This window comes from Hoplias malabaricus, chromosome 12, assembly GCF_029633855.1.
Source record: "Hoplias malabaricus isolate fHopMal1 chromosome 12, fHopMal1.hap1, whole genome shotgun sequence".
NCBI classification, from domain to species: domain Eukaryota; kingdom Metazoa; phylum Chordata; class Actinopteri; order Characiformes; family Erythrinidae; genus Hoplias; species Hoplias malabaricus.
In genome coordinates this window covers 29,278,181-29,293,209 of record NC_089811.1, presented here as the reverse complement: position 1 = coordinate 29,293,209, position 15,029 = coordinate 29,278,181, and the positions used below count along the sequence as shown (strand labels likewise).

Here is a 15,029-nt window from a genome sequence, read left to right as displayed (position 1 = left end):
GGAGTACTATACACAGCAAGCAAACAGGATCCAGTAACCTTCTGTTCCATTTCTCCCTCCAGATGCCATGCTCCTCAATCCATATGGGACCACCTCTGTCCTGTTCTGGCAATTGTGAAAAAAGAGTTTCCAGAAGTGATCCATTTTTTCAGTGTCGGAGATGAGGATGCTATCTAAGCTGCAGGCTAATATGGACAATGGGTTCCACCCACTCTAAACAGTGATGAAATACAGGAGCACATTCAGTGCAAGACTCATTCCACCGAAATGCACTACAGAGCAACACAGGAAGTCATTCCTACATGTGGCCATCAAACTCTATAACTCCTCCCTCAATGTGTGACACCATGGTTCATAAGTGCAATACTCAATACCACATTATACTGTTCATATGTACAAAAACAATAATAATGTAATTCAGAGCAATAATTCAGAGGTGCAACAATTCATACAGTATATTTATATTAATTATCACAGCCACTGCCACTTTACTGTATTTTTAAGAATGTAAATGAGTACAAATTGCAAATTTCTTTGTTTTAAATTATTATTAGAATGTTTACTCTTACATAAAAGGTTTCAACCGTAACATCTGCAATTTCAATCTGGGATCAATACAGCATTTTTGGAAGGTTAAATGTGTAGAGTGGTAGAGTAATCTGGTTAAAGGATTTCTTTTTACTTTATTATAACATTGCAGAGTAGTTTTATGATAATTTAAATAGAGTCTTTGTTTCAGAGGGAAAAAGTTAACATCAAATACAACAAAGCTTGGAGCTTGGACACAGCTGGGGTGACAACTTTTAAATAGCTGTTGTGAATGAATGCAAGAGTCACCACAAGAGAGTACTAGTGAAGAGTTATGAGACTTAATCAATATTTGAGCACAACTATGTAATCTACTTTCTGAACTCAACAGTAGCGACATTTATTTTTACATCACCTAATAAAAAAGCTATTACATAGGAGGAAGTTTTGACCAAATTTGGTAAATGTTTTGACCAAATTAAACTGTGTTAAAAAAAAAATCTAATAAAAAAAATAACATGCTAAAATGTAACGTGGTGGGCACGGTGGCACAGCACGTAGTCTGTCCCACAGCTTCAGGGGCCCATGTCTGCATGGGCTTCCTCCGGGTGCTCTGGTTTCCTCCCATAGTCCAAAAACACACTTTGGTAGGTGGATTGGTGACTCAAAAGTGTCCATAGTTTTCCAGGTAGGCTCTGGACCCACCACGACCTTAAACTGGATAAGCGGTTACAGGAAATAAATGAACGCATGAAACAATGTTGACAGCACTACTTTTAATATCCCGTTCCCATGTTGTTTGACTCTAGCGTGCTTAAAAAAAAACAGTCAAGTTACAAAGTCTGATTGTGCCTGATATAGAACAAAAATAATTCACATTTTATGATTTCTTTGACAAAATAATACACACAGTACACTTCTATTAGTTGTTAAAAGAATGATTAGTCATGTTAGAAGACCTGACAGACATACAATACTACAATTTACAGCATATTGCACATTGCCTTGAAAGCTGAGATGGCCCTGCTGTCTGATAGTATTCTTCAAAAGCTAAAACACTTTATTAGGTGTACACCTGGGTTTTAAAGCATTTGTCATTTTATGGCGCATTATATGCGTTTAGTAGTATTAAAATTGACAATTGTAATAAAAAAATTCTTCCTTAATATTAAGAATTTAATGGTAATTTCACAATGGGTTACATAAAATTCAGCAACTTTAAATCTTCCAAAACAAAAGGTTACTCATACTTTTGGATACATAATTATACCTAAAGACAGAACGAATCAATGCACATTCTTTTGCAGCACTTTGTCCTTGATGGAACCAACCTTGCGTTCCAAGACAAATGCAGTGAGCATTAAATTCTTCACTTGCTGATTTCAAATTACCTTATGTTTTAGGTTTTCTATTTTTTTGGGGATAAATATAATGATAAAAATGAGTTAATACTACAAACCGGATTCCAAAAAAGTTGGGACACTAAACAAATTTTGAATAAAAACTGCATGCAATGATGTGGAGATGGCAAATGTCAATATTTTATTCGTAATAGAACATAGATGACAGATCAAAAGTTTAATCTGAGTAAATGTAACATTTTAAAGGAAAAATATGCCGATTCAAAATTTCACAGTGTCAACAAATCCCAAAAAAGTTGGGACAAGTAGCAATAAGTGGCTGGAAAAAGGAAATTGAGCATATAACAAACAGCTGGAAGACCAATTAACACTAATTAGGTCAATTGACAACATGATTGGGTATAAAAAGAGCTTCTCTTTTTATCAGTGTCAGTGTCTCTCTGAAGCCAAGATGGTAAGAGGATCACCAACTGCACCATTGTTGCACAGAAAGATAGTGCAGCAATACCAGAATGGTGTTACCCAGCGTAAAATAGCAAAGACTTTTAAGTTATCATCATCAACCATGCATAACATCATCAAAAGATTCAGAGAATCTGGAACAATTGCTGTGCGTAAGGGTCAAGGCTGTAAAACTCTACTGGATGCTCGTGATCTCTGAGCCCTTAAACGTCACTGCACCTCAAACAGGAATGCCACTGTCAAGGAAATAATAGAATGGGCTCAGGAATACTTCCAGAAAGCATTGTCAGTGAACACAATCCACCGTTGCCAGCTGAAACTCTACAGTGCAAAAAGGAAGCCATTTCTAAGCAAGCTCCACAAGCTCAGACGTTTGCACCGGGCCAGGGGTCTTTTAAAATGGAGTGTGGCAAAATGGAAGACTGTTCTGTGGTCTGATGAGTCACGATTTGAAGTTCTTTATGGCACACTGGGACGCCATGTCATCCAGACCAGAGAGGACAAGGATAACCCAAGTTGTTATCAACGCCCCGTTCAGAAGCCTGCATCTCTGATGGTATGGGGTTGCATGAGTGCTTGTGGCATGGGCAGCTTGCATGTCTGGAAAGGCACCATTAATGCAGAGAACTATGTTCATGTTCTAGAACAACATGTGCTCCCATCGAGACGTCATCTCTTTCAGGAAAGACCCTGCATTTCAACAAGATAATGCCAGACCACATTCTGCAGCAATCACAACATAATGGCTACGTAGGAGAAGGATCCGGGTACTGAAATGGCCAGATCTTTCACCTATAGAGAACATTTGGAGAAATTTTGAAACAACATTTTCCCTTAAAATGATCCATCCATCCATTATCTGTAACCGCTTATCCAATTTAGGGTCGCGGGGGGTCCAGAGCCTACCTGGAATCATCGGGCGCAAGGCGGGAATACACCCTGGAGGGGACACCAGTCCTTCACAGGGCAACACAGACACACACACATTCACTCACACACTCACACCTACGGACACTTTCGAGTCGCCAATCCACATGCAACGTGTGTTTTTGGACTGTGGGAAGAAACCGGAGCACCCGGAGGAAACCCACGCGGACAACACACCAACTCCTCACAGACAGTCACCCGGAGCTGGAATCAAACCCACAACCTCCAGGCCCCTGGAGCTGTGTGACTGCGACACTACCTGCTGCGCCACCGTGCCGCCCTCCTTAAAACGATACATTCTCTTAGTTTAACCTTTTGATCTGTGATTTGTGTTCTATTCTGAATAAAATATTAGATGTTGGCACCTCCACATCATTTTTGAACTTTTTTGGAAACCGGTTTGTATGCAACTTACCATAAAATGAGAAATAAGCAATGAGAATGTTTGAGACAATGCCAGACTGTGGAGCAAAGAGGAGACTGAGTTTACAGACTTGTCCGGGTACAAACTGTCATTTCATTAATAAAGTTTAAAAGATTACAGAAAAGTTGGGACATTCTACAGAATGCAAAAAATATAAATCAGTTTGTTTTTTATTTACATAAGTCAAATTAACAAATCAAAGGATCGTTTAAGTGTTTACACTGACCAACTGTAGCAGGCATCAAATTTTAAATGCATTAAATTTGCAAAATACCTTCAAGTTGGACAGTGCACACTTTGAAAATATTTCCTTTGCAGATTTGTCAATTAAAAAAAAAGTTTAACTATTTAATAATAAATTAAAAATTGAATGAAACCTGAATTTAGGGTATTTGTATAAAAAACTGCATCAAAATAATAAAGAGATTTAGTCCAATTATGAATTGTTAATAAAGAATTCTTTAAAATGTTCTTTTAGCACTGAGATGAATGACACTCACAGAATGGAGTCTTTCCTCACATCATTTTTTGGTTTGTTTGATATTAAGTAAAATAGACTGATTCTAGACCCATGCGCCCTCCCGCCCTCCCGCCCCCAGATATATTACTCCAGCTAACAAATGTAGCAATTGGTCAACACTGTACGAAGGCCATCCTATACACTCAATAATAAAAAGGTACTACAACAGGTCTTTGCGCAATGCCATAGAAGAACCACTTTTAGTTCCATAAAGAACCAAGTTTGTTTAAGAAATTTGTGTTTAGAACCTTGTTGATATGTAAAGAAACATCATTTGTTGTTGGGAGTTTAAATCAAGATGATGGCTTCAAAATTCAAGGTTCCGAACTCCAGCTCAGATGTGTTTCATCTTTCCATGTACAACACTGGTTTGACTGAGTTAGAACCTTAATATTAGTCCTCCTGGGCTGGGGGGACCCTTACATGGGGTCCATTCTTTTTACATTTTTTGTAGGCCACAATCGAACCGCCCACAACGAGGCAAATGATTAAAACAGCAACAACTGCAGCAATAACACCACCTGAAGTACCTTCATCTGCAGAAAAGAAAACAAAAACAAACAAAAAAAAAAAAAAAAGGTAAATAGGGAGTAAACTAAATTATTAATTCAGTATGCAATATTCAAAATGCCATATAATTGGTGTGTTGCCTTGTACAGAATAAAGCATTTCTACTGCAGAAATAGGTGAGATTTCTGCAGTGTACAATTTGAAATCAAATGATGAAACCATTACCATAAACATACAAACAAATAATAAATAAATATATTACCTGTCTTTATTTGACAGTCCTTGAGGTTGAACGATGTGCTACTTTTGCTCACTTGGTTCTTCGCAGTGCAGAAATAGATTAATTCAGTCTTACTCATTTCTTGGGAGATATTTAATCTTTCCCCAGTGCCCTCCTTTCCTTCCGGCCCAGTCCATTCATAGTCTGCCTGAATTCCAGGACCCACTGAGCATATAAGTACTCCATATTGGCAGCTCACTTTTGGATCAGGAACTCCATCTGAAAAATATATGGGTCTTTTTAATGCAAAGTATTTCATACATTTACATATCATTTCATAACATCAGAATACTTATTTAAAATGTTTAATGTAAACAACCACTAGGAAATGTAATATTATTTGTTCTGACAACTCAATAAAATCAATTTGTCATTTAAAAAAAAAAAACCTGCAAAAGAATCACTAGTTAAGGCATGCTTCATCATTATTTTGTTTGAGTTGAGTTTATATTAAGCATGTCTTTTCAGAAACGCAACATAGGTAAATTTTTGTAGCCTAACATTTCTTCAATGTCTAAATAAAACATTCATTCATTATCTGTAAGCGCTTATCCAGTTCAGGGTCGCGGTGGGTCCAGAGCCTACCTGGAATCATTGGGCGCAAGGCGGGAATACACCCTGGAGGGGGCGCCAGTCCTTCACAGGGCAACACAGACACACACACATTCACTCACACACTCACACCTACGGACACTTCAGAGTCACCAATCCACCTACCGACGCGTGTTTTTGGACTGTGGGAGGAAACCGGAGCTAAATAAAACATTGTATCTCAAATAGTAATCTTAATGTAAAAACCATTACCACCAATCAATTTTGGACCATTTACACTGATCTTATCATAAGTTATAATATGTTCACACTGTGTAAATGGTGGCAGGTAATGCAAGTTTGAGTTTTCAAAAAAAATAACAAAGACGAAAAATACAAGGATTTGTACTGAGAGGGACAGTTTAGATTGTAGCCCATTTGATGACAATGAGAATCTAAATAATCCAACAAAATAAATGGACCAGCAAAGGACCATCACACTAATGTAATGTTAATTGAGTGGTGAACCCTTATTCATTCAATGGAACAGACTTGGTAGTGGTTGGTGATTGGACAGAGGGCTGCATCTCAGGCTGAAATTCCAGCAGTTCTACTCTGGACTGGGCACTTCTCAAAGATAATATACTGCTTTAGCACCGATCTCTGGGGTGACAGTGCTTCAAACTAGCCCATTTCCTTAATCTATGACCACACACCCTGGACGTTATATAACCAAATACAGGAAATATGTTACAGATTACTACTTTGACGTTGAGAATTTGGTTTCAAAGTTGATATATTAGTTAGTACTTTAATCTTTACAGGATCTATTCAAATATGCATTTGACAGGTGTGGTATGATTGGTATTTAGAAAAGTGAAGACAGACTGTATATGAAAATGAGAACAAGATAAGTTATTGTTCCACATCTCACATTTTCTGCAGTGAGGAGTGTTTCTTTAAGAGACAAACTGAACCCAAAACATGCATGTAGTAGGTAAAAGCAGTAAAAACAAATAATGTACTTAAATGCACAGTACACATCAGACAGTCCCATTATTTCACTAGAGTCAAGGTGCTACAATAAGTGGAGCAGCAATGTTTAACCAGCTTTCTACAGGAGAGAGGAACTTCTGTCCAGAATAAGTAACTGAATAAACACACACACACAAGTTAATTGTGTGATACCTAACCCTACTTAAGGACCTCAAAAGGCATTTTTAATTGTTTTACATATCATGTGTATTGTGCTAATCAAACTGTAGATGGTTAAATGGGTTATACAGCCTGATACGTGAAATTGAATCATTCTACACCAATAACTAGAACAATGGTTCCCAAAATCTTTCTGCTGCTCCCAAACACTCCCCGCCTCCTCCCCAACAACAAATCTCTCAGAATTAAGTCTTTATAAATCTTAACACAATTCACTTACCAATCACTATGACGTTATATTTGGAATTCTTCAGATTTCCATTCACTTGGATTTCAGACTCATACAAACCACTGTCATTTTTTCTCAGATTCATAAGTGTGAGCTCTCCAGACTGAATGTCAAGTTTTCCTCTGGGTTTATAGTCTTTATACCAAGAATACTCTTTATTCTCATACTCAACCAGTTTGTTGCTTTGGTATTTCCATAGAATGCTCTGAAGATTCCCCGTTATGTTAGGTCGAAAAGTGTAATTTATCCCAGTCTTAAGCGTAACATCAGATGCAGGACCTGAAAAAGAAACAGTTACTGGATTATGTCACAATATATCAAAGCACAAAGTAAGGAAGAGAACACACTGATTTTGCAACGGTGATATTTGATTAATCTGGACATCATGGAATATATTATAAATCACATGGACTGAAATGAATGATAAACATCTTGTATTTTAGAATAAAATCAAATATCATAAAGGGGGAAAAAAACTGGACATATATCAGAGCAAGGCCTAGTGAAAACATCCCAACTAACCCCAAGTAAACAAACCTACAAACCTTTATTGGAGAAACACAGGTTTGGGTAAAAATAATGATTTACAATTTGAATTACAGAATTCCAAGACAAATCATTTACCATCTTAAAAGTTTGGTTTATTCACAATCAGTACAATAATGGATTATGGTATACAGAGTTACAAACCACATTTCCAGAAAAATGAGGACAATTTGTAAAATAAAATAAGAATCTGATTTATTTAAATTATTTTGAACCATTGTTTAACTGACAAAATGTTTTCAAAGACCAACTTAATTGTGCTTAGAAATATCAATGTCTGCTACACACTTCAAAAGAGTTGGGACAGAGGCAGTGAATAGATACAGTGGAAAGTTTATAGAAAAATCATGTCCCACTGTTTTGAGGAATTACATAGTGTATATTGTATAGTGTATATTATAATTATTTTAAAAAATGCAATGTGCGATAAAGTTCTTGGATATCCGGATATTAATATGAAACTTGAAACATTAAGATTAAAATAAAGAATGTGTTTGTCTCTGAACAACAGTACATTCATAACCTTTATTTTGCAGGTTTCTTCAACAAGAGTTAACTCCTTCAATTAGATGACGAGTATACAAATTGTAATAGTGCATGAAGTGCAATGCAAGGCTGTATTCCCAGAACAACCACGAATAAAAATACAAATAAATAAATAAATATAAAAAAATGAAAAATATATATAGAAGTATCTATATCTAAATAAAAAAAAATGAGCTTAATACCACTAAACCAAAACACAAAAAATTATTTTTTCTGTTAGGTCTACACTGTAAAATATGGTTTTCCCATACAACCTAAAAAAATTACTTCATGTTACAAAAATGAACGGGTTTATTCAGCTCAAATAAATACTTTGAATTAATCATTATTTGATCAAAAGTACCAAGTTAAATAAATCCAGTTCAATAGTTTGTTACCACATGAAATACTTTAGGCTGAATGGACTGAACAGTTTGTGTAGAACTCATTTTTTATCCTCCTAAACATTTAGACACCTGAAAATAAGCTGACAGTAAATCCGCTTTTTATTCTTTTTAAAAATTAGTTCTCATTATTATTACCTAATAATTTATTTAATGTTAATTACACACAATGACAGAGCGCCCCTACCTTTGGGAACCACCGCCTTAAATGATGGTAAAGTTTGCTGGGTTCCCTGTGGCGGTAACTACAAGAAGTTGAAAAGCTTTGCAGAAAACTTTGGATTGAGCATGTCATCTCGTTAAAATCACCCTGGGTCTCCCTTTTTGGTACAAATTTTTCCTCACTTATGTCTTCGCTCATCAAAAGATTTTTCAGCACTTGTACTGGCTGCACTCATTGTCATAACGTGCGTGTTTAGTGTGTACATTCACTGTAGCCCTCCCCCTAGCTTAGCCTACAGCCGAGTTACATCAAGTGAGTTTAGTCTGCAGCGTGACGAGCTCCCTCTGTTGCTGCAAGAGGGGAATGCACACTGGTAATGCAGTTTGTGTTTGCTGTTATTCAAGGCGTTATCGTGGCATTTTTCAACGTGTTAATTACAAAAACTCATTATGATAATGATAAAAATATGATGTGATGTGACCCAGTAGGAGGCCTTATAAACGACAATAAATGTTCTGGACAAATGAGATAATATGACCTGATTACTACACATGCTGCATTAGTTTACATATTGCCGTTACCCAGCCAGCAAGGTAGCGTAATTACCCCAATTTCCGGCCACTTTAATTACAATATTGGAAATCTTAGCTAACTGTAAATAGATAGAAGTACTTTACTCACTCAAATCAACATTTTTCAGGAGTCAAATATGTGTAGATTAATGTCCAAGACTTGCTTGACTTTGAAAGAAAATATGTTTTTAAATAAAAACACTTTTGTTTAAGTAGGTGCCAATACTGCTAAGATAGACCCCCTAACTTTGGCCACCTTCCCTGCTTGTGACAGTCAAACGAGACAGTTGCTACCACATCTAGTGGTTTTGAAAGGTTCACAATGACATTACGTTTGTCCTGTGTTAGTATCTGTACTCTACATGTAAGGATTACAATGGCGGTAGATTTTCCCCTCAGAGAAAAGGAAGCTAACCGGTAAGCTAACTTTTACACTGAGGGAAATATCTGTTGCGAAATGGAAATGTGTTGTGTTCCACATGCAGTTTTGCACACAAAGAATTACAACACTGTTAGAGATACTTAAATAGTTTAGATATGTGATTTCTTGCAAGACCGATGTTTAAATGCCCTACTAGGGCTTGATCTTATGTTTTATTGTTTTACCCAATACGATTGGCAAAGAGAGAGAGCGGAATTGCACCATATACGGCAGTGGCCGGAAATAGGGGACGGCCGGAGTTAGGGGAAAGACTGATAGATCTGGGCCGATTCTGGCTCAGGCTTGGCACTGTCGGCTGGCTGCCGTCTCTGCGTGAATGAAAATGTGTTGATTTCATACACCCTGTTTCATCTCCAGGACTTTTATTATCTTTTTTTTAATATGACATTTCTATAATGAAAAACTACAAACATGTATGTCATTTGAGCCGCGCCTCAGCCACAACACTCTGCCGAGTCTGCGCCGAGTTTTTCCCAGACTCGGGCCAGAACTATCGGCCCACTCTACGGCCGTACATCACGGCCGAGACAATGCCGACTCCGCGAACGGTGTTGTGCCGAATTCAGCACCCCCGCCGCGAGATGCATCCCCGGTTTATTTAGTCCTAAGGTAGGTTAATTGGCGTTTTATGACAAAACGGGCAAAATATCATGTTCATTTCCGTCAAAATAAAAATAAATCGCCTTTTCCCCAGTAGAAACACTCTAGATATTGAGATGTAAAAAAGAAAAGGTCGCTTGTAAATAATAAAATGATATAATCTACATGCACCGCTGCTTTTTCTGAAGTCAGCTTCGACTTATTCTAAAACAAACGTGTACGTTCATTTTCTGACCACAGTGAAACTCCTACACGTCCTGTCGCAATTTTTATAGAATATTTAAACACTGGAAATAAATAGGAATATAGGACAAAAGCAGCGAATTGTAAATAAAATTACCACTTCATTACTGAACTTGCTAAATGTTATATCCATGAAAATGTACACATGCTGCCACTGCCTGAACATAACTGCAATATTAATAGTTGAATTAGAAAGAAATGTACCCAATTTTAATTCTGGCTACATTTCTGTTTTTGCCATGAAACTTATACAGGTATTTTACATTGATCCTATAGGTGTACTGACAAAAACAAACCATATTTGTGTGTACAGAAAGAGAGTTATGATGGGGTGCTTTTTAAGGCAGTCCACCTGCCTGAAAAGGCACCCCTGCTTAATTCTGGCTACACTGCATAGAGACTACATGTGTCCAGCAATGCTAATAGGGGTAAGGTCAGATGTAAGGTATGTAAAATGTCAAATGTAAGGTATGTATATATGTATACAGTATTGTGTTCATTTTCATATAAAAAGTACTTTAAGATAATTTAAAAAATGTTTAACTGTTGATTGTTATAGTAGTTTTTAATAGTTTTAATATTTGTTTTTTATTTATTAACATGCTTTTGTATATATTGTCATTAAAATAATTGCCATAATAATATATTATTATGCTACAAGTTTGCTTGAACTTGTTTCTAGATTCTAATGTTTATTTGCATGTGCAGTTTAAATAATATATTTTCTTTCATAATATATTGTTTTTATATTATAAAATAAATGTGTGGTTGTATTTTTAAAAAAATATCTTATTTGAATCAAGTGCTTATTTCTTTCTACTTTAAAACACACAGCATTTTTAAGAGGGGGTGCCTTTTCAGGCAGGTGGACTGCCTTAAAGAGCATCCCCCTGTCTTTCTGTACACACAAATAAGGTTTGTTTTTGTCAGTACACCTATAGGATCAATGTAAAATACCTGTATAAGTTTCATGGCAAAAACAGAAATGTAGCCAGAATTAAAATTGGGTACATTTCTTTCTAATTCAACTATTAATATTGCAGTTATGTTCAGGCAGTGGCAGCATGTGTACATTTTCATGGATATAACATTTAGCAAGTTCAGTAATGAAGTGGTAATTTTATTTACAATTCGCTGCTTTTGTCCTATATTCCTATTTATTTCCAGTGTTTAAATATTCCATAAAAATTGCGACAGGACGTGTAGGAGTTTCACTGTGGTCAGAAAATGAACGTACACGTTTGTTTTAGAATAAGTCGAAGCTGACTTCAGAAAAAGCAGCGGTGCATGTAGATTATATAGATTATATTATATATATTTTATTATTTACAAGCGACCTTTTCTTTTTTACATCTCAATATCTAGAGTGTTTCTACTGGGGAAAAGGCGATTTATTTTTATTTTGACGGAAATGAACATGATATTTTGCCCGTTTTGTCATAAAACGCCGATTAACCTCCCTTAGGACTAAATATACCGGGGATGCATCTCGCGGCGGGGGTGCTGAATTCGGCACAACACCGCGTGCGTGATTCGGCCCGAGTGTAGGCCGATTCAATTTTGCTAGCTGGGTTGATTTATTCAGTGGGGTGTGGGGTTTGAATAGCCCCTGCTCTGAGATAACGGGAGTCTGGCAACTGTGATAACTTTACAACATATTCCTAATACCTGTAATGCTAAAGGTTATTAAACTGGAGTGAGTGAGTGAGTGGGACATTTTCAAATTTTGCTCAACTTCTGCTGCGGTTGAGGCAAGAAAGTGGCTGAAGTTAAAGGGAAGGGCGTTGCTGGAGGCAAAAATCACCTTTAAGAAAACCTATAATGAAGCAATTTTGAAGTATGCTCATCATCATGTTTCATATTTCGTAAATACATATATATTTTTAATGTTTTCAGTTTTCTGAAACTGCATTTCTGATAGCGGTGAAGTGCTTAATGCTGTTGTTTTCCTAGCTATTTTTTGTAATAAAAAATGCTTTGTAATATGCTTGCATTGCAAAAGTTGTGATGTGACGCCTTGGGAGGCCTTATAAACGACAACACATGTTCTGGACAAATGGGATGATGTTACCTGATTTCTACACATGCTGCGGTAGTTTACATATTGCCGTTAGTTTTATTCAGTGGGGTGAGGAGTTTGAATAGCCCCTGCTCTGAGATGACGGGAATCTGTTATTAATCACACACTCGTCTTCAGCTCGCTTCGCCTAGAGACAAACAACCGCTCTAATCTTTCTCTCTACACACATACACCATGTAGCTTTAACGTTCACATTAACACGTTAATCTGTCAGAATTGCCTTACCGACACTGAAGAGACTGAACAGCAGTCCTATGGTCAATAGAAGATTTGCCATGTTCTCGGGCGGAGGCTGTCGGCTTTAAGGGCGTAGTTTCTGCGCTAATTCCGCTCTGAACGACGAGTAGCGTAAGGCCGAGGCGCTAATTCAACCACAAAGACCGAGAAATCCAAACTCACAGTAATTCATTGTCTACGCCGAAATATTGCCTAAAACACATTGTTCAAACTAATTTTGTTTTTAATTCCTAATGTCGCAGATTGTAACTTCTTCCTTCATGCTTCTTCTTTTGAATGCCGGTTGACAAGACCGTCGTACGATGCATTACTGCCACCTAGTGATGTGACGTTTAAAGCGAGGCGTCGGAGACTGTCGAGTAAAAAGCCCCCAAAAAGTACTCCTCACTACGAAAGCAGAAATCTACTGGGTGGAGTCGGATCACATCCAGCTCCGCCCACGTTTTAGGGTTGGGTTAGGAGTAGGTAAAGTTGTATGGGGTTTTTGTTTATGTCAAATGTTTTACAAAAGCAATAATAAATCGGCAAACAAAACTCTTACAATGAAGAGCAGAAAGTATCTTGTGAATGCAAAACAGAAAAAATAGATCAAAGTATATTATTAAAATATACTTGGTTACCTTTTTACTCTTTGCAGTTATCTGATACTGATTTTTGTGTGTATATTGTCAGTCATTGCTTTCATATTGTCGTTTTTTTTTTTACGTGTGTGAGGGTCTTAGAGGAAAGCGTTCACCTTCACTCTCCATTGGTCAATGACTTGGCGCTCTGAAACCACCTCTGGAACCTAGCCACGTCCAACCCGCTTGCTTTCGTGGCAACCTCAGCTTTCCCATAGGTATTAAAGTTCTCCATCGCTTCGGCAGATTTCTGTCGCAGCCGTTAGTCGCTCAGTTGTGCCAGGCTGTGTTTTAGTGTGTGTTTAAAATCGTGCACGTATCTTAACAACAGAGGATTAGAACATTTGCGGACATTTGCAAAAAGAAAAAAAAGGATGAGATGAGTTCGTGATTGATGAGAATGATTTCAAGAATTTAATTAATAAAAATGACAATTCTGGGGAAAAGTCATAAAGGGAGGGTTTCTAGAATTTTATCCATTGCAAACAGCTGATTTCTTTGCGTCGCTGCATGACTGGTGCTTGGGGCTTCCAGTGAGACATCACAGCCTCTACTCATTCTCCACTTGTCTGGTTTTATAATAAGATGAAATAAAAACATGCACTGAAAATGTATGTACATAATTGATTGTCAAAAGCATGTAATTCCCATAGAACACTATTGGTACACAGCAAAATCTCCAGTGTTAAATCAACACCATTAGTGTTAACACAGAGAGTGTTAAATTATTACACTAACAGTGTTAATTTAACATTAATAGTGCTTATTTAACAGTGGTGAATTTGCTGTGTGCACAAGTATTTTAATAAAGTGCACATTAAGGCCTTTTTACAACTAGAGAGATGCTTTGGTAAAGTGTATTTTAGCATTTAAAAAGTTGATACAAACATAATTAATTGATAAATAGTAGCACTGCAGATGTTCATATTCTTTCCCTACGTCAGTGTTGTTCGCCATTCAGTTGTCTAGAAGTTTAAAAAACTCATGTTAGTGAAGTGTGCTAAATATTCATGGTCATTTATTAACACACAATATATGGTAAGTTTTTACAGAATGAGACACACACACATTTTTCCTCTCTACATTTACATGATACATTTGGAAACTAAGTCAAATAATATCTTTTAATTGTACCGTTTTACATAACCATTCCAGTAAACTGGATGGAGAGACATCACTGATTTAATTAAGAAATATGAGCGTCTACAATATCTACAAATGATTTGGAATTTAACTATAGCATTTGTATCAACCATTTAATGCGAAAATTCAGTTTACCTGCTGCTGTGTACTGAGAAAAGCTCATTCCGCCATGCTTGAAAAGGCTTGAAAGCTGGGGCGGTGGGCGTGGCTAGGCCTCAGAGGCGGTTTCAGAGCGCCCGTCAGTGACCAATGGAGATTCAAGGAGAACGGCTTCCTCTAAGACCCTCCCACAGGTAAAACAGAACTTGTTTCAGAGCAAAAAAAAAAAAAAAGAAGAATAAGAAGAAGAAAAGAAAATACAGAAATAAACGAAGCAGATGCAAAGAGATTGTTGAAGTAAAAGACCTGACAGGAAAAAAAAATGAGTTTAGTACAAAGGTACAAAAAGTATAATTTCTAATGGCAAG

The 15,029-nt window shown here is 36.9% G+C and overlaps 1 protein-coding gene and 1 long non-coding RNA gene across 2 annotated transcripts; both read right to left on the bottom strand.

The window, feature by feature from the left end:
- Positions 1–4,300: 4,300 nt before the first annotated feature.
- Positions 4,301–13,082, bottom strand: LOC136710517 (CD48 antigen-like). The gene is made up of 4 exons (XM_066686082.1): positions 12,788–13,082; positions 6,979–7,266; positions 4,995–5,231; positions 4,301–4,758 (listed from the first exon to the last, which is right to left on the bottom strand). The coding sequence occupies exons 1-4, from the start codon at positions 12,837–12,839 to the stop codon at positions 4,616–4,618; spliced, it is 720 nt and encodes a 239-aa protein (XP_066542179.1). The 5' UTR covers positions 12,840–13,082; the 3' UTR covers positions 4,301–4,615.
- A 792-nt stretch (positions 13,083–13,874) lies between these two features.
- On the bottom strand, positions 13,875–14,777 carry LOC136710519 (uncharacterized). The gene is made up of 3 exons (XR_010804640.1): positions 14,698–14,777; positions 14,308–14,384; positions 13,875–13,988 (listed from the first exon to the last, which is right to left on the bottom strand). It is a non-coding gene; the product is annotated as an uncharacterized lncRNA (long non-coding RNA).
- Between the last annotated feature and the right edge of the window lie 252 nt (positions 14,778–15,029).